Raw genomic sequence first — 20,376 nt, forward strand, 5'->3', positions numbered from 1 at the left:
CTTCATAGGTCTTAGCCTGTTTTTAAAGGTGTAAATGTGGATTCTCAAGAACACTAAAATTAAACCATCTCTCCCAAATTGTGTTTCATCCTTATCTTTGTGCAGGGAAGGGATGTCAGGATCCTGTAGTGCTTCTGCACTGCCCCATGGGAGCAAGGAAGAACAAAACGAACAAAAAAGTGGTAGATAAAGAGTATCTATGCTAGGGAGACAGCTTTGGGGGTGCTATGCTTTGCCTTTCACTCCCTTTTGTAAATAAATCTGTATAAAAATAGAATAAATCTGCAGCCAGATAAGCAGTGACACAAAAGCTGGTTTGTAGTTATCTGTAAATACATAGCTGTTATTTCCTTACTGTCAAAATAGGCAACCCAGGTATTTGAAAGTGAGAAATATGGAGAATCCATTACCCAGATTTCCCATATTTTGGAGCATGTCTGATTGTTAATAGAAACCTGGATTTGAGTTAATGGCAGACAGGGTTTATGTGGTTGGAGGAGTGAAGTGGGGAAGGTTTTCAGATGCTGCAGTTTGGTCCCACTTGTGGGATTACACCTCAGATTTAAAAGGTGATTTCATGACTTCTTACAACCACTGTGGGGGGAGTTTACTGCCCCATTCCTGAACCTGTGCTTGAGGACTGTAATCATGTGCTGCATCCACTTCTGTGCAAGGATTAGATGTGTTTTAAGAAGCCATCAGATGTTATATTCAATTATTTTGTGTTTAAAACCAAAACATGTCTGGGGCTTTGGTCTCTGCTCAGAACAAAGCCCAGGAATTGCTCCAAATATTTGTTGTCCAAAGTCTCTCTGTGCTGAAAACCTGAAAACTCCATCTCTGGACTGGAGTGAGGACCTTGGAGAGAGATAATTTACACGGGCCTGGAGGAACAAGACAAGGAAGAATGGCTTCAAAATGACAGAGGGCAGGGATGGATGGGATATTGGGAAGGAATTGTTCCTTGGGAGGGTGGCAGGCCCTGGCACAGGGTGCCCAGAGCAGGTGTGGCTGCCCCTGGATCCCTGGCAGTGTCCAAGGCCAGGTTGGACTTTGGGGCTTGGAGCAGCCTGGGACAGTGGAAGGTGTCCCTGCCCATGGCAGGGGGTGGAACTAGATGAGTTTTAAGGTCCTTTCCAACCCAAACCAGTCTGGGAATTCATTAAATACCTGATTTCACCAGATACTAGAGTGTCAAGAACTTCAAAGCCCCTTCCCTTCCTTATGTGTTCTCTTGGCCTCTCATAATGAACAGACCTTAATAACACCAAGTTCAAACCCTTGTGATGGTGCTGATAAGTTGATAAGCAGCCCCTTGAATTTTGTCTGTGAGTGCGTGCAGAGTTGCTTTACATAGGGCTTTGACTGAAGCTGCACAGAACAAGGGCCTTGCTCACATAGCACAACTAGATCTCTTTCCCATTCAGTGCCCAGAAAGCCCTAAAGAAGCTCATCCTATAAATTAAGGTATAATAATCATGGTGGAATACATGAGGCAATAAATGACTGGCTGATGATTGAGCTGATCAGTTGAGATGGAAGGAAAGAAATAATTCTATTTACCAGCACTGTAGCCCAACCCCAGGCCTGTTATTCCATTAGCGTCACTAGAAATGAGAAATGTTTTGGAGGCAATCCAGCTGATTTTTCAGCCTTCCTGTAAGCTTTGATGCTGCTCTGTTCTTTAAATGGGAAAATATGTTCATTGTGTGGCTTTTCTTGTTGCCCCCAGGATCCCATTGGCCTCCTGGCCCCCAGGACACTCTGCTGCCTCAGGGACAGCTCGGTGTCCCCCAGCACCCCCAGGACACTCTGCTGCCTCAGGGACAGCTCGGTGTCCCCCAGCACCCCCAGGACACTCTGCTGCCTCAGGGACAGCTCGGTGTCCCCCAGCACCCCCAGGACACTCTGCTGCCTCAGGGACAGCTCGGTGTCCCCCAGCACTCCCAGGACACTCTGCTGCCTCAGGGACAGCTCGGTGTCCCCCAGCTCCTTCCCCTCAAGCACAGACCCCCAGCCTGTGCTGGTGCCTGGGGTTCTTCCCCAGTCACTGATGAATTTAGACAATCCTGAGCCCAGTACTGAGCCCTGGGGACACCCCCAGTGACAAACACCAACCACACCCTGTGCCACTGACCACAACCCCTGTGATCAGCCAGTTCTCAATCACCTCATTGCCCCCTCATCCTCATTTTTTTGGCATTGTTAGAACTGTAACTCTCTGTTTTTAGTTATTCTTGTTGCTCTCTCACTTTGAATACTTCATCTAAGACAATGGCTTCATTCCACTACACAATGTCCTTGAAAAACTCCAAAGCAAAACAATCTCCAACCCAGAAAGAGGAGAAAAGCACTTCTACAAACATGAAAGAGGCAAAATAATACAAAAATAATGCTGGTAATAAGAAGAGGAGGACACAGCATAAAGCATGCAGAGACCTTACAGGCCCCATGATACAGAAATTCTCATTATTTGTGTTTTGGAACACATTACTCAAGAGCAACTGTTTCTGTTAACAAATGCTGTTACCACAGCAGTTGCTTCCAAATGCTACATCCTAATAATATGAACTGCAAGGATTTTGCTTTTTCCCCTACTGGGAATCATCTGGATTGTGAGGGGATGTGTGTGAGTACAAGAAGAAGCAAAATAAACTCAGCCCTCCCAGACACACTGTGACTTCTTGCGGCTTCAGAGGAAAAGTTAAGAAAGCAGCCCAAGGAATCTGAGAACAGGGAAAAGAGAAAAATCTTGGTCTGTTTGAGGTGGTGGGAAGAAATCAGTGCCACTTAGATTGTTCTTCCTTGGAAATACTTGAATGGATGCAGCAATTATCATTCTTTGACTCCCTGAGAGGGGCTGGAGTCAGGCAGGGATCGGGTTCTTCTCCCAGGGAACAACAACAGAACAGAAGGAAACAACTTAAAGCAGTTGGATATTAGGAGAGATTTCTTCACCCAAAGGGTGGCCAGACATTGGAAGGGGCTGCCCAGGGCAGAGGTGGAGTTACAGTTCCTGGAAGTGCTCAGAAGATGCGTGGATGTGGCACCTGGGGACACACTTTAGTGGTGCAGGGTTAATGGTTTCACTCAGTCATCTCAGAGGTAATTTCCAACTAAATGAATCTATGAATTCATTGATTTACCTTTGGCTTTCTGTGCCAAAGGAGTCCTAGGACACCCTTACAATGCAAGGAGCCTTTTGGCTGCAGCAGAGGCCAGTAACTTGTTTCATCCAGACATGAGGGTACAGATTAAGTGGTTCCTCCTGCAGTGAAAGCTCAGCTCGGCAATCTGTGCCTCGACCTAGTTCAGGGCAGGTTAATACAAACTATTTGTAACTTGTCATGCCAAGGGCTCAGAGTCCAAAGAGCAGCCCAGTGTGCATCCCCCTCCTGCAGCCACAGGGAGCAGGGGGCTCTGGGTGTGCTCTTTCTGCTGGATATCACACAAATGATGGACGACACCATCAGGCACCCATAGCTGCTTAACAGAATTCCATTACCCAGGAAAAATTACAGTGCTTGCAGTGAAGAGCTGGGCTGGGAGAAATGACAAATGTGAGCAGAGCAGAGGGAGCCCCAGAGGGCTGGAGACCTCAGTAATAACACAAATAAAGTTTTGAGGGTTGGAGGGGCTGGATCTGTGATGGTGACATGAGCTTGGTCCCAGCACTGCCTCTGCTTCCCTCTAGCTCAATTTTGTGTTCTTATGTTGGGGACTGTGGGGCATCCACACTTGTTTGAGTTCCTATTTGGGCTCTCCAACCCTGTATTAAAGTAATTACTCAAAGGCCAGCCTCTAAATACATGAAGCTCAGGAACTACACAGAGGAAGCACATCCAGCTCCTGCAGAGGAGCAGAGGATGCTGAGTGGGAGGGAAAGGGTGGCCTGTTCTTGTTCTCACTTGGTTTCAAGACTCTGCACCCTGCACCAGCTGCTCTGACTTGGATCAGCCTTAAGAGGTGTCTTGAGGGTTCTGCCTTCACCCTCTACCCTCTCCCCCATCCCCGTGAATTTTATATCTGGGAAGTGCATCTTTAAGCTCAAATTAAACCATCCAGACACCTCTTGTAATCAATGTTCAAAATATCTGCCACCTGACATAAAACCCACTAATGACAGCTGCCCAACACACTGAGATACTAAATCTGGTTTTTCCATGAATCCTCCTCCGTTCTCTCAAGTGCCACTCAAAATTCCCCTGTCCTGGCTCTCACTCCTGGCTGGAACCTAAGCACCATCTTCACCCTAGCACTATAGTAATATTTGATTATGTCCCCTGATCTGCTGCAAAACTCAGCCAGTTACTGAGTATGAAAACACTCACCTTTAATTGGATTTGTTTTCTTTCTCACTTAGAGTATTCCCTGCTTGTCCTCCCTCCCAGGCCCTGTTCTGCCCCCAGCCAAACACCTTTTACTCCAAAATTGTTACTTCTGGCTCCAGCCTGGTATTCCAGCCTCTCCAAAGCATCATCATGCTCCCATTTTGTTGCTCAGGTGTGGGAAGAGGTTCCAGGGGAGCAAGAACTGATTTTTTTGAGTCTTATAATCCCCACCTTAAATTTCCTATTTCTTTGAGAGTGCACAAGCTGCTGGTACAGTGATGCCACTGAGCTGAACTGTAATTTTCCCTGACATTAATTAATACAATCAACCACACAGACAACAGCTTTTCTCTGAACATAATCCTACTGAAAACCTTTAAAAAACCCCAAAAACCCCACCCAAACTACTCTTTCAAAAATTCAGTGTGCTGGGAAAAGGTTTCTTTTGGGAAAAAAACTGAGGTTTGAGCACCTTGCTCTGTAAAAGTCCAACAGAAGAAGCTCAGGGAATGATGGAAAAGCTACTTCCTGTGAATGATGTGGAATGTGCTGGGGAAAAGCACAGATTAGTTGGGAACAGGTGACCTGCACTTCACATGGAGACATTTTGCAGACAGAGAGACATCATAGAAGCCTTCTGGCATTGTCAAAAGAGCTAATAATGGGAGGCATTTACTGTCCTAAAAGAATTGTGAGCTCAGCAGAGAGTGACAAACAGAATTACTTAAAACCATGTGGCAATTCAAGCACCTGCAGCTCCAGAACAGGCTGAACTCCAGACTGCCAAATGTTTTTCACAGACACATTTAAACTGAACATTTGTGAGCTGTGCTTTTGGTCCTGCTACAATTTTTGCTCCTTTACTAAAATCTGAGCAGTTAAAGTCTCTTCTCTTCCACAGTTCACAAAACTCAAGCAACTGCTCAAAAGGACTGAAAGACTGACAGAGCTGCACCTTTGGGAATGCCAGCAGTAGGATTAAGGCATCTGAGCTCTCCTCTTGGACACAGGCAAATGAAGATGGGGAAGTGCTGCTGTCCCTGCCACAAACACTTCATTTGTGGATCATTCCCAAACACACACCAGTATCCCTTTATTTCTGGGAAGGCCCCTGAAACCCTGAGGTGAGGCTGTAGCTCACTGCAGTTCATGGTGCAAGACACTAAATCAGGCTGTTCCTTTGCAGAGCTGGATTTTCCAGCAGCAGAATCTGGAATCCAGGATGTGCTGTGCCACATCAGCACTCAATACACCCCAGTGGGTTTTAAAATTACAATTTGTGGGCTGAAAAGTGATTGTGTCACTTTTGCAAACAATTCCATGAAGGGTTTATTTGAGTCTTTTAGGGATTCTAAAGGACAAAACGTTTGTATTTGTGTCAGGTGTTCATTGATTTCATAAATCCAGGTTTAACTACATAATTGCACACGGGGAAATAATTACAGCTGTTACAAAGTGTGTGTTTAACTCAACAAACTGCTGGCAGAATAAGACTCATACAAGTGAGATGCAGGAGAGCAGAGAGTTCTGGTGTTTCCTAAGGACACCTGCATGGTGATGGAATATTCTGGCATGACTGGGAGAGGATGCTGTGCTGAGGAGTGACCCCTTTACCTTGACTCTGACGGTGACAGTGGCCAGCCCAGGAGGCATTGTACCCTTGCTGTCAAAGGCTTCCACAAGGAAGGTGAAGGTTGCTTCTGTGTCAGAGAAGGATTCATAATCCAAGGATTTGCGGAGTGACAGCTCTCCTGTGTGCTTGTTCAGGGAAAAATACTGCCGGGCTTCCTCAGTGCGGATCTGGTAGTTCACATCAGCACCCAGGTCCACGTCTTTGGCCTGCAAGGAACAGAGGGAAATAAATAATCAAATAAAATCCATTCTCACAAAGTACCCCTCTGAGATTTAAAGGGCAAACTGTTGCAAACATCCTGAGTTTAGTTGTGTTGTTGTAATTGTATTCAATGTCCACAGACATAAGGAATGAAATTCACTGAAAGTTCAAGTCATGTGAGATGAGCACAGTGTTCTGGGCAAATGGCAGTGAAAACTGAATCTCATCTTAGCTCTCCTCCCTGCCACCTGCTATTGGCCACTGCCAAGATCACAGGATCTCAGGATGTTTGGGTTAGAAGGGACCTTAAAACCATCCAGTACCACCCTTGCCATGGGCAGGGACACCTTCCACTATCCCAGGCTGCTCCAAGCCCCATTCAGCCTGGCCTTGGACACTGCCAGGGATCCAGGGGCAGCCACAGCTTCTCTGGGTGAAAAAACCTTGTCCCCATGCTCCAGTTCACAATCTTTTATTGCAGTCTCACTGCCAAGTTAAATAAGGATGAATATTGTAGAACAAACACACACCACCTTCACTCACTGATGCTTCCTTACCTCCAGCTGCAGGAAGACAGTTCCTGGTGGGAGATTTTCTGGCACGCAGACAGTGTAGGAGGCGTTGGTAAACACAGGGCTGTTGTCATCAATATCCAGCACCTTGATGGCCAAGGTGAGCGTGGAGCGCCGGGGGTCCGCGGCTCCGTCTGTCGCCTCCACAATGAGCTCATAGTGATCCCTCACCTCCCTGTTCAGCTTCACTGCTGTGTAGATGCTGCCGTTGGACGTGATCCGGAAAAGGTTCTTGAAGTTTGCCAGACTGTAATGGACTTGCCCATTAACCCCAGCATCTGCATCTGTAGCCTGAAGAGACAGCAGGAAAACCATGGATTAATGCACAAATTGCAAACCTCTGAGGGAGATGCCTATAGGAGAGAAACCTGGTGAGGCAGGGAAGGATTCTGCCAAATCTGTGGTGTCCAGGAGGGCTTGTCTGGGGCAGCCAAAGCTCTCTCTGAGCTTTGAATGAGGATAAAACATCCCACAGAAATAAATGGCTCTGTTCCCAGTGACAGAAGCCAGGCTAACTGAATCCCAGTTGGATTTCGTCAGCAGAAAAGGCACAGTTAGCTGCACAGCCTTGGAAACTTTTGACAGAACAAGAGGACACAGCCTGAAGTTGTGCTCAGCTTGGACAGCAGGAGGAATTTCTGCATGGAAAGGGTGCCCAGGCCTTGGCAGGGGCTGCCCAGGGAGGTTTGGAGTCCCCATCCCTGGAGGTGTCCAAGGAAGGGCTGGAGGTGGCACTCACAGTGCTCTGGGCTGGGATCAGGCAAAGACTGGACTCAATCCTGAAACCTTTTCCAAGCTAGATGATTCTGGGATTCTACCCTATGATTCCCTGAATTTCAACAGAAGATGAATTTAGTGCTTGTGAAGCCAAGCCTTCAGACAATTCTAATGCTGAAGAATCTTAAGGATTGGATAGTGTCTGAGAGGAATTTTTATTTAACACCTATGTAGTGTTTCATTGCTGCCCAGATCCTTATGGAATATGAATTTAGATGAAGGATGGATGGAGACAGACAGAAGGGACACATCAGTTAGAAAGTTTCTTTCTACTTAACACATTTGTCACACTCAGTGATATTTTCATTGCTGCTCTCAGAAGAACTACTTAAATTTCTCTTTTGTTCATCCTGTTCTTCAAACCCAAACATTATCATATTTCATCCTCATTCTTCTGTACTCAGAACAGGCTGATGATTGCCACAGAAAACCATCTTGATTTCTTTAGTTGGGATCTTTGTTGTCACATACTGAACCAAGCCTTAGATTTTAGTGTCAGACAAGTAATTCTTGTTATCACATAATTAAAGGGATGGACAAAATTAATAGGTTTTCATAGAGCTCTCAGGTTGAAATGCTGACATGTTATTTTGCCTCCTCTTAATTAAATTAGGGCGTGATGAACACTGTTAAGCAAATTAAACAAAGGGCACTCTGTGAGCAAGGTATTCTCATTTATTTGCCTTTATGAATGACATCTTTGAAGATCATAGGAGATTTGCATGTTTTGTTTTCAGAACAGTCTCTGGGAATGCTTAATTCTGGTGATGGTGTTCAGTGTAAGGTTTGGTAATGAAACTATTTATCCTGCTAGAAATCAATTAAAAGTTAATTTAAATTGCTATTAAGGAAAAAAACATTGTGTTTCTTCCCTGCATTATATCCATATGCTAGGTGAGCTTCCTACAACTTCATTCTGACTGGTCCACAGGTATATAGCATCCTTCTAATCCACATCTGTCAGCAGGATTTGCTTAATTTTCAAGCAATTCAATTTCCTCTGTAGAAATAACAGATCTAAGCAACAACAACAAAAAAAACCCCAAACAAACCAAAAAGCCCCAGAGGAATCTCCACAAGTAATCTGAAATACGCCTATAATTGGAAAGCATGACAAAAAATTCTCATGAGACATGAGAGTTTTGTATCAGGTTAGTTTGGAGGGATGTTTTAGAATAGATAAACTTCTTGTTTAGGAAAGGAAATTAAAATTCTGTTCAAACGGATGGCATGCTTTGCAACTGGGCTCCTAAAACATGACTATGAATGATGGGAACTCATTTGTGCACATCCTTATGCAGAAACACCTTTGCCACATTCTGCAGGACTGATTTCATTCACAGAATGCCAGGATCCCTGAGGCTGGAAAAGCCCTCCCAGCCCATGGAGCCCAGGCTGTGCCCAGTGCCCACCTTGTCCCCAGCCCAGAGCACTGAGTGCCACCTCCAGCCCTTCCTTGGACACCTCCAGGGATGGGGACTCCAAACCTCCCTGGGCAGCCCCTGCCAAGGCCTGAGCACCCTTTCCATGCAGAAATTCCTCCTGCTGTCCAAGCTGAGCCTCCCCTGGCACAGCTTGAGGCCGTTTCCCCTTGTCCTGTCCCTGTTCCCTGGCAGCACAGCCCGACCCCCCCTGGCTGTCCCCTCCTGGCAGGGAGTTGTGCAGAGCCAGAAGGTTCCCCCTGAGCCTCCTTTTCTCCAGGTTGAGCCCCTTTCCCAGCTCCCTCAGCCCCTGCTGGGGCTCCAGCCCCTTCCCCAGCTCCGTTCCCTTCCCTGGACACGCTCCAGCCCCTCCAGGGTCTCTGGCCAGGAGGGCCCAGAACTGGACACAGCCCTCGAGGTCCCTCAGCAGGGCCAGCCCAGGGGACAGCCCTGCCCTGGCTCTGTGGCCACACCATGGCTGGCACAGCCCAGGGCCATTGGCCTCGTGCCCCTCTGGCACCCCTGGGCTCCTGTCCAGCTGCTGGCACAGCACCCCCAGGGCCTTTCCCAAGGGGCCCTTTCCAGCCCCTGTGTCCCAGCCTGGAGCTGCAGGGCTTGGGGTGAGCCCAGGGCAGGACCCAGCACTTGGCCTTGCTGAACCTCAGCCCATGGATCCAGCCTGTCCTGATCCCTGCCCTCCAGCACATCCACACTCCCTGGCAAGGTGATCTTCACAAACTGACTTGACAATGCACTTGATCCTCTCATCCAGATGGTTGACAAAGATATTAAACAGATATTTCCACAAAGAGTAACAAGCAAAGCATCATTATTCAATCTAATTATCTAATTGGAATTATACCACCATAACACTGGTAAAGAATTAACATTTTTATCACTCTAAACTTGAAAAGAGATAATATTCCCTTTATGGACCAGAAAGAGTTTAATTTGTTTCCTAAAAAATCCTGTCTCTAGGGTGCACAACTGTTCCCAGATGGAAATAATATCCCAGAGCTCCTTGGAGCCTGTGGGAAGCAGCACCTTGGACAAGGACTTGCTGTTGGTGTGGACACTCTTTGTCCCTCTTTGCAGTCATCACTTTTTACCAAAATGGATAACTTTAACCCAAATTTCACGCCCACATCTGTCACCAACAGGTACAAGATTTGCCAGGAAGTGAGGGAACAAGAGGTGTGGAAAATGGGGAACTTTCAGAAAGTTCTGCTTCCAAAAAACAGCCCTGGTTGAATTTATCCTGACCCTGACAACAAGAACCAGTGACATCCCAAAAAATTTTATCCCATTTGGTCATCACCAACACTGGGCTGAATTCCCTGAGTGAACAGGTACAGAGGTGGAGAGAAGCAAAGAAACAGTTCATTCCCATGTAACCTGAATATTTAAGAAAGTCTCAAAGCCAAGGAGAAAATGGCAGGACTAAAAAGAGGTGAGAGCAGATTCCTGTGCCCATGCAAAGTTTTCCACCACAACTCATCCCCAGGGATTTACACAAAAATATGGTAAGAGTCCTGGAGTTTTGGTAGGTAAAGAGCCACCAGATGACAGCAGACCTCAAAAGGAGCTAAAGATGTATTTACAGGCAGAAGGCTCTTCACAGCCTTGCAGAGGCTGCTCCTACCTGACACAAGGCAGCAGAAACAGCAGCTGTGATTGCTGGAGGCACCACAGCCTTCAAAAGCCACTGGTGACACAGGCACCATGGAAACTGAGACCAAAAAACTCAAACCAGAATTTAAAAAACCCAAACAAGAAGAGAGAACTAACAAAAAGAGGTAAATTAAAAAAAATATAGAAGAGATTCCACCACAGGGCCATAGTGTGATTGCATCTCAAATGCTGGCCCATTTCTACCTCTCCCATCTCACAGAATCCCAGAGTGGTTTAGGTTGGAAAGGACCTTAAAGCCCATCCAGTTCCACCCCTGCCATGGGCAGGGACACCTTCCACTATCCCAGGTGCTCCAAGCCCCAAAATCCAACCTGGCCTTGGACACTTCCAGGGATCCAGGAGCAGCCACAGCTGCTCTGGGCATCCTGTGCCAGGGCCTGCCCACCCTGCCAGGGAACAATTCCTTCCCAATATCCCATCCATCCCTGCCCTCTGGCAGTGGGAAGCCATTCCCTGTGTTCGGGCACTACAGTTCCTGATGTGGGGTCCCTCTCCTGTAGCCCCTTCAGACCCTGAAAAGAGCTGTGAGGTCTCCACATATTAGGATGGAGTCACTGGTTGGAGACAGAGATGACACAAATGCACCGAGGGTCACCAACAAACAGCTCTAAGTTTGTTATGGCCGCCCCTTTCATAGGGGGTTTGAATTTCCCAGGCTTGCACCTGTGCTTGGGTGAGGCACTAACACTGCCCAGCTCCCAATGATGCATCTGCATTTGGGGCTGGATGAGATTGGCTGAAGGTCCCTGTGTGGGTTTGAACCCAACTTCTCCTTGCTCACCCATGGACCTGTTTATCTAACCAGGCTAGCCGAACTGGGTTTCTTATTTATGGCCAAATTATTTGTCTGGCTACAAACTGGCTGTGCTGTGACATCCACACAACCTTCCCTTCTCCAGGCTGAGCAGCCCCAGCTCTCCCAGCCTGGCTCTACAGGGAAGTGCTCCAGTCCCCTCAGCATCTCCATGGCCTGCTCTGACCTGCTCCAACAGTTCCATGCCCTCCTTATGCTGGGGGCACCAGAACTGTGCACAGAATTCCAGGTGGGGTGTCACCTGAGTAGAATAGAGGGGAAGCATCCCCTCCCTCCACACTGCAGGATGAGCCCAGGATACACATCCTGGTGTTTAGCCAGAAACAGGAACAATGTGTCTATCCAAAAAGACAGAGCAAGTACTGCTGTTATTCTGGTGACTCCTCAGATCTCCAGGATGACTCTTATTTCCATCTCTAATTCATGAAGCGCTGTATGATAAAACAAACCTGGAAACCTGGGAATATAAATGACTCACGACATTTATTTCCCAGAAAATACATCCCACATTTATTAGCGATGCCATCACCTATAAGGCGACAGCCTTTACCTCATGTGGTAAATTCACATTTGTGTTACCAGCTCTGCTTCCACATCACCAGGAAACCCTCAGAAATACAAACCAACAGTGTTCCAGAGTAACAAATTATCTCCCTCCATCTCAAACAACTGGGAAACACAGTCCTGGGAGATGGGAATGACTAAGACACCTCTGAAGGATCCTTAACTCTGAAGTATAATGACAAGGGCTTGAATGTCAACAGTATTCGTTATATCATTATCATCCTTTGCAAAAGAAAGCTCCTAGTATATCCTCAACTCTTGCTCATGATGGTGAGAGGATTTAGGCAGGTTAATTGAGGATTTGTGCCTGGAATGCTGGAGCAGGAAAACAGCCAAACAAGGTTGTTATTCCTACTTGTCTCCAAATCAGAGACCAGCACAGTGGGTATCCCCCTTTCCTGCAGGTTTAAATATTTCTTAGGGACCACTTGGCCACAAAAAATAGTTTCTCTCAGTTTAAATTTCCCTTCTTCAGGAGCAAAAGTTCCCCAGATTCCCTACCCAAGACAACCAAACTCCTCGTTTTGGACAACTCTCCCAGTATTCCAGCAAACACCACAGCTCAAAGTAGGAATTGTGCTGGAGGATCCAAATGATGCTGTTGGTGAGAATTATTGTGCTCATGGCAGATAAAATGATTTTTTTATTACTAGGGGTTTAATAGGTTTATTATTGAAGGTTTAATGGGTTTATTACTCTGGGCTGAAAGTATTCCCAAGCCCCTCATTTGTGACAAACAGCAAATCAAGTGTGGGTGGGAGTGTTAGATTGGATTTTGTACTTGTTTTGCAGGGAGATTACAGTTTGTGCCCACAGGACAAAATTAACATCTCCCAGATGCAGTCAGAGGCCACAAATATCTGAAATGTGCCTGACCTCTTGGTCATAAACCAAATATTTGTAAGGGGGGAACATCAGTCATCCATAAAAATTTGGACTTTCCTTCTTTCTTAAAGTTCAGAAAGGATTTTCCTCTCTTTTGTTGCTTCCTGGCTGCTTTTATATAGCCTTTCACTTTTTAAATTTTCTGAGAGGGATGGAGCTGCTTGGCTGGGAGGAAAGGCTGGGAGAATTGGGATTGCTCAGCCTGGGGAAGAGAAGTTTTGAGTGACCTAATTTTGACCTTACAGTGCCTGAAGGAGCTACAGAAGAGATGGAGAGAGACTCTTTACAAGGGATGGAGGGACAGGACACAGGGAATGGCTTCCCACTGCCAGAGGGCAGGGATGGATGGGATATTGGGAAGGAATTGTTCCCTGGGAGGGTGGACAGGCCCTGGCACAGGGTGCCCAGAGCAGCTGTGGCTGCCCCTGGATCCCTGGCAGTGTCCAAGGCCAGGTTGGATGGGGCTTGGAGCAGCCTGGGATAGTGAAAGGTGTCCCTGCCTATGGAATGGGGTGGCCCTGGATGGGCTTTAAGGTCCCTTCCTACCCAAACCCATTTAGGATTCTTGGATTTTGGCTGTCTTGCAATTTCAAGGCAAATTCTACTTTGAGATCGAAGTGCACGCACATCCTTTGGAAAAATCCTGCAGGCTTTGTGGATGTTCTCCAGGAACATCAGCATCCTACTGAATCCCCAGGTCAGGGCAGCTCATTTTTCACTCCACCCAGAGTAGGATAAAGGAAACACCCTGTAAATTTTCAAATACTGCCATATTTTTAGGCATTAGACAAGCCAGAAGAACCCTGGATGTCCTCCATGGTCTCTGCTAATTCCAGTGCACCTGGAGGGTTAATTTCAAAACCAATTAAATGTTATTCCAAACAAAACTGTGCATTAAGAGCAGTTAAACTCTAAGAGCAAATACAAATGAAAATCAATGAAAATCCATAAAGCTCCTGGCTGCAAACCCATCACTGGATGGGCTGGTGAACCTCCTACATAAGTTAATGACATTTTAACACTTCATAGCTTCAACCAAGCCCAGCCTTCTCTAGGCTGGCACACAGCAAAACCCTAACCTTGGAGACTTGGTTGTCCTTGAAGGATGATTAAAAATCTGGGGTTTTGATGAGTGTGTTCTTTGGCAATGATATGATCAAGAGAGTAAACCAATGCATTTGCACACTAGAAAAAAACTAAAACACCAAAAATCCCTCTCAAAACAAAAACTTTCTGAGTCACAGATGGAATATGCTGTTTAAAATCTCCACATGTAGCTGGGCTTCCAAATATTTTTCTAATGTCAATTCAGTTTTAAGTTATTTTTGGAATTTTTCTTGACTGGGTTGGAAGGGACCTTAAAGCCCATCCAGTGCCACCCCCTGCCATGAGCAGGGACACCTTCCACTATCCCAGTGTGCTCCAAGCCCCATCCAGCCTGGCCTGGGACACTTCTAGGGGTGGAAATCAGGCATCAAAATCCTAAAAGGGCATGAATCAGAGATATGAAATCACTGATTCAGAAGATTTAGTTTGGTATCAAGTTGAAAGAAATAACAGGGCTTAAAGGCATCCCAAAATATAAAGTGTCAGTGGACAAAAACAAGAATTCCTTTCTTGGAAAACCCTTGGACTCTCAACAGTCAACTGCCATGAATGAGCTGATTATAAATATCAATATTTCCACTGTATTAAAGCACCAATATTATCTGGAGGGCAAAGGTGCAAATGAATGCACAAATATAATAAATATTGGGAACAGGGAAGACAAGGGCACAGCTTTTGAAACCCCTTTCACTTGAGAGGCCCCGTTATGGGTGGCAAGGAGCTTTTTTAACCTCTTCCATCTGTGCCCAAGCTGACAAGGAACAGTGGAAAAAGGATGAGGAACTGTGGCTGCAGCCACTGCTGCCAAATATCCTCCAGGAATTCCTGGTGCCAGGAGGAAGAGGTAATTCTGACAGTGATCATCTGGAATGGAAATAAATAGCCCAAATCTGTGACCCCATCTCTTTCTCCTGATGCCACAGTTTTGGACTTGAGACATCAATCTTGTTGTAAGAGGAATTTGCCTGTTAACAAACATGAAAATCCAACTAGAAGCACATGAAATTCTTTCTGTGACAAGTACCTCCATGAGGATCTTGAGAGAGACAGAGCTGAAAATCATATTAAAGTCCTTTCTATTCCTGCTGGGGACAAATTCCTTCATAAACTGAAGGAAATTATACTGCCAAGGTCCTCTCCCAGTGATCTTCCACCACTTATACAAAATGAAGTCTGAACTTTCTCCGGTTGGAGTTCACCTGCCACATTCTGATTCCCTGATTTTGGGGTCTGATTAGCTATTCTATGGATCCCAACTCTCAAATCCCAGCTTTTCCTGTTGGTTTTACATCCATGAGATGAATTCAAACTGCATTGTTAGGCGCTGGGTCATGCAGTGAGCAGGAGACCTGGACTTATTCTAGGTATTTGAGATTTACTTCAGAACCTGTGATTTTACTCTTCCACAAAGGCTTAAGTCCCTTTCCTCCCTGGATTGTCCTCTCCTGCCACTAAATCCCCTTTTTCCTGGCTTTGTCCTATCTCCTCCACCTCTAATTTTAATTCCTTTTCCTCCTGGATTGTCCTCTTCTGCCACTAAATCCCCTTTTTTTCCTGGTCTTCTCCTTTTCCCTCCACCCCTAATTTTCCTTCAAGTTGTCTTAAAGTTCAGGAAATTTGGGAATTTAATTTCAGGAGTCTGTGTTTTTAACATAGACAAGCTGTAATCTGCAGTGCAGGTTTTGGGAAATCACACCCTTTACACTGAAAACAACGCATTGGGGATTTAGGAAATCAGATTCCTTTCCAGATTTTTCCACAAGATACTGTAATGTTATAAAATAATAGAATCACAGATGCTTTGGGATGGAAAGGACCTTAAAGCTCATCTCATCCCAACCATTCCATGTGCATGGGCAATAATTCTTCATCAGCATTTTAAAGAATTTTCCTGCTTGTAGAAATACAGGATGAGCTGCTTGACACATCTCCAGAGGTCATTTAGTCCGACACAACAAGCTTTACCCAACAGCCGTGAAATTTAAATCAGGCTTTAGATCCAGGGTTTATCAGCTTATGAATTTATTAAATAAAAATAGGAGCCTGTAAGAATTCATTGATACCACCAACAGAAAGCTCTGTTGGGAAATAATTACATTTCATCAGCATTCAGGAGGTCTAGTACAGTACAACCAAAAAAATTCCTCCAAATTTTCCCAACTTTTCCAGTAGGAAGAATAGGTCTGTCCCAAAAAACAACTTTCTTAAAGCATTTATTTTGTAACTTAAAACCAAGCAGGTGACAGAGGCATCACACACCCTGAAAACTGCTCTCATTATGGAATTAATTTATCCTTTAATTTATTTAGAGAAGATCCAAGTGCCAGTGGTACTTGAGCACATAATTCTTTATCCCCATTTTCCATCTCATTTCCTTCCCTGTTGCTATCTCTCCTTGATAGCAAAACGTTCATGATAGAGTTTTCAAACAGTACTGATCAATGACACCAAAATACCCAACAATAAATAAATTATGGGGCTGGGGGAAAGAATCTGGATATAAATAAAACCCCACATGAATAATAACTTCAGTCAAGGGATGCCTTTCCTCTCCACGGCCCCATCAGCTTTTTATTTAACCCCAGGCTGCTTTTTTAGAGTCTGCAACAAACTGCTGGAGCTGTCTTCCCCTGCCCAAGGGTGTGAACATGGCTGCAGATCAATATATTGATCTCTTTCCTAAGTGTCATTCCATCTTTTTTACCTCCCATGCCCCTGCAATTGATTACAGTGCAGAGTTCAATGCAGATCATCCCCATGCCCCATCTCCAGCTGGTTTAGCCTGCAAGAAAGCGCCTGAATTTCACTGTCAAGTTTCCAGTTGGAGTTTTTGGATTCCTGGGGGCCCTTTGTGGAGACTTCATGCAGCAGTTGTGCTCCTGCCTGGCTGGGGAATCCCCAGGATCAGAGGGGAAGGAACACCTCTGGCTGCCACAATTTAGAGAACACAGTGTGAAATAAAAGGATTGGAAACACGTTCGCTCCACTGGCAGCATTATCCTGTCTGGCTTTTGTTCTTTTAATCTTCAGGAGGCTCCTGGAATGCCCACAGGCAGCACTCCCATGCCAGTGCCTCCAGCAGCTCCAGCTGGCAGCAGAGCTGCCAGAAAGGGAGAGCGCTTCCAAGTGTGGATATTGCCTGCCTGTATGGAAAAAATGCTCCAAACCCTCCCTCTCCCACAGGAAACCTCTCACTGCCTTCCTGCTACACCTCCTTGGGAAATCACCCCCCAAATATTATCAAAGTCCTTATGGGAACCCATCTGAAAGTCCAGCTTTCCCACTGAAAACAAAGCAGAGCATGGAAATCTCTTCTTTCTGGCAGGAGTTATTCCTGAGTGTTCAGACTGATTTATACCCCAAATTGTTCAGAATGCCCATCCCTAGAAGTGTCCAGGGCCAGCCTGGACAGGGCTTGGAGCAAGCTGAGATGGTGGGAGGCATCCCTGCCCATGGCAGGGCTGGAATGGGATGAGATTAAAGATCCCTCCCAACCTAAAGCACTCTGGAATTCTGACAGTGAGCCCAGGCACCCAATCCTGAGACCAAACCTCCTGAGTCAAAAATCCCGAGAGACCAAAGTGGTTGAGCACCTTTCCCATGTCCTTCTTCACCAGGTTCTCTGCTCCCATGAGCAGCAGGGTCAGATCTTGGGTTTTAAGGTAAAAATCTCTTGCTATATTTTTCCCCAGGTGAAATGGGAAGGTGTCATTCAAAAGGGAAATGTACACCACAAAATCTGTCTTTTTATTTAAAATCCCCTGTATGACTGCTTGCTCTGGCAGATTTCAGGTTTCTGTTTGAAATGAGTGAAAAGTTTTCTGAAAAACAGCTTGGTTAATCAGTGGGTTAGTTCTTGGTAGGGAAAACAAAAGACACTATAAGGATTTCTTCTTTTACCAGGCTATTCCCACTTAAAATAGCCCTTTATGTACATTTTATCCATATTAAAGCTTCCATAAAAAATTATTCCCATTAACACCTCTCTCATAGCTCCTGTGTTTTTATCTACAGTGAAGCACAACACACCAAAAGCTAGTTCAGTTTTTAAGGAATATCCTCACACAACACAACTACACCCAAACTCTCATCACCATTATTTCAGTAACCTCACTGGAGCCAGAAAAAATTTCCAAGTGCCCCAATTTCTCTTTTCTGTACCATGAAATGGCATTTCCAATGGATAGTCCTATATCAATTTGCAGTTGTGAACATGAGACAGGAGAAATACACCCAGCATTTGGGCAATAAAAGAAAAAGCTTTCTCCATCCAGGGATAAACAGGACAGGAAATGGCAGAAGCAGTTTCTGTCACTCCAAGTAGGAATAAACTATCCCAAGGCTTCAATAAATATTTTCATTTCCACACAGCTTAGAAATTGCACTAATTTAGAAGCCAGAGAGCTTCTTGTGGCAATAACTTGCTGTATTTTACAATTCTGTCACAGCTAAAAATAGAGGCAAGCTCGTGTTTGAGAAGATGATTGAGCCTTGAGGGTCCCCAGCAAAGCACAAAATGGATTTGAAGGATATTTGGGACTGATTGAAAATGTTCCACCTGTGCCTTTTAGGATGCAAAATGAAAAACAACCACACAGGAAGATAATGATAAAAAGCAGAACAGTAATTTAATGATTTATCAAAACTGACTTAATTGCACTGAGGGATCTTAACTTTGTCCAAGACCAGCTCTGATTTCTTACTAAATAATATAAGGATGGGAAGGAACATGATTATTATGCGTGTTTGGGTTCCCATGGTACCCAAATGTCCTGTTTTTCTGAAGCTTCTACTTAAGGAGCTCCCATTTTCTCTTGATGTGGTTGCTGCTGGAATAAAAATAAAAGGTGTATTTTACACCTAAGTTCCTGAAAAGTGCTTCCTAATTCCTCTTTTACCCACAGCTCCTGCTGGATCCAGCCTCAGTGCAGCAGATATGAGACATTATATTCAACTTCTGGATTGAAAAACCCTCCAATTAGTATTTTCTTCTTCCCCTTGAGTCAGGAAAAACAAACATTAGCAAAAAAAAAAGATGTTTTCTTCAAGAGACTGAATCCTCATCCAGAAGACCCCCATGTGTCATAAAAAATTTACAGCTCCAAACTCTCAAATTGTTTTTATCCCCTATTTTTATGCCAGGTCAGCAATTATTTCACTCGAGGGTTTAACTGATTTCCCCTTAATGGCCTTAAAATTTCTAGGTGTGACAATTTCCTACACCCTGGTGTCACTTGCTCAGCATGTTTGAATTCTATCTCAAAACAAATAATTTCAAAATGCGGCAACACTATTTTAACCCTGCAAATCTGTTATCAGCAAGTTTTTTACAGTGGAATTTCTTAAAAATAAGCTTTTTAATGTGCTAATTTTAAGTGACAAAATGTTTTCAGTATTTAGCACAGAGAAGAAAACAATTCCAATATTTAAAATCCTCAAAATGTAGCCACAAATGAAGAGTTTGCATTTCAACTGAAGATATCTGGATGAGTTTTTGTCTAATTATTTTGTACTCTTTCCTTATTGTCTGGACAGCCTGGGTAATAAAATAAACAATTTTAATGACTTACCCTTACTTGACCAACAAAAGCATTGGCTTCCTCTTCCTGCACAGAGAGGTTTTTGGGGAGAAACATGTCAAAAACTGGTCCGTTGTCATTGACATCTGTCACCACTATATTGACAGTAGCAGTTGAAGTCTAGGTAGAAAAAGAACATTTTGAAGAAATTCTCTTTATTTTACAGCTAGCCAGGTGCCAACCCTACTGTTACTTATTAGACAGCATCACAGGTAAGCAGATTATCAACTTTTTAAACATTTTTTTGTGAAAAGGGAAGCATTTCAAGAGGTTATTTTGAATTTTTAGAAGACAAGCTCAAGACTGACTCCTATATTAGAGATGCATGATAAATATCAGATATCTTTTCTGTACAGTATTTTTAGGATTTAAGGAGTTTTTGTTCTGAGTGGAAGGAAAAATCTGGAAATATCAAAATTTGCCAGAATGTGAAAAGGAAATTAGTGATTTATCAAGCAAAATATGCCACAGTGATGATTAACTAAGCTGATGAAGTGGCACAGTCATCCTGCATCATCCTTCCCCACCCCACCCCTATGTTCTATTTTGCAATCCAATTTTAACATCCCGGGGGGGTGGGATAGCAGAATTAACTGAATTTAATATAAAAATTATTGTGTTCAATATATTGAATTTCAAATCACTTCAGCCAACTCAATGTCTTAAATCTTTCTTGTGCCTCCTGATACTTTACATCAAATTCCTCTGAGAGAAATTCAGGCCCTCCTGGCCAGAGAGCCCTGGAGGGGCTGGAGCGTGTCCAGGGAAGGGAACGGAGCTGGGGAAGGGGCTGGAGCCCC

The 20,376-nt window shown here is 44.7% G+C and overlaps 1 protein-coding gene across 10 annotated transcripts in view; it reads right to left on the reverse strand.

Annotated features, from left to right (window-relative positions):
• The window catches only part of PCDH15 (protocadherin related 15), a 642,731-nt gene that overhangs the window by 85,803 nt on the left and 536,552 nt on the right, over positions 1–20,376 (reverse strand). For all 10 annotated transcript variants that reach the window (XR_004418559.1, XR_004418557.1, XR_004418555.2 and 7 more), the window contains 3 exons: positions 19,568–19,696; positions 6,723–7,028; positions 5,946–6,170 (listed from right to left, as the gene is read on the reverse strand). Coding sequence is in view for 3 of the 10 variants with exons in the window: in XM_033065836.2 (XP_032921727.1) it covers positions 5,946–6,170; positions 6,723–7,028; positions 19,568–19,696 (660 nt within the window). In the remaining 7 variants the exon portion in view is untranslated. The remainder of the gene's footprint in view (positions 1–5,945; positions 6,171–6,722; positions 7,029–19,567; positions 19,697–20,376) is intronic.

The sequence above is a fragment of the Catharus ustulatus genome, chromosome 8, assembly GCF_009819885.2.
Source record: "Catharus ustulatus isolate bCatUst1 chromosome 8, bCatUst1.pri.v2, whole genome shotgun sequence".
Taxonomy (NCBI): domain Eukaryota; kingdom Metazoa; phylum Chordata; class Aves; order Passeriformes; family Turdidae; genus Catharus; species Catharus ustulatus.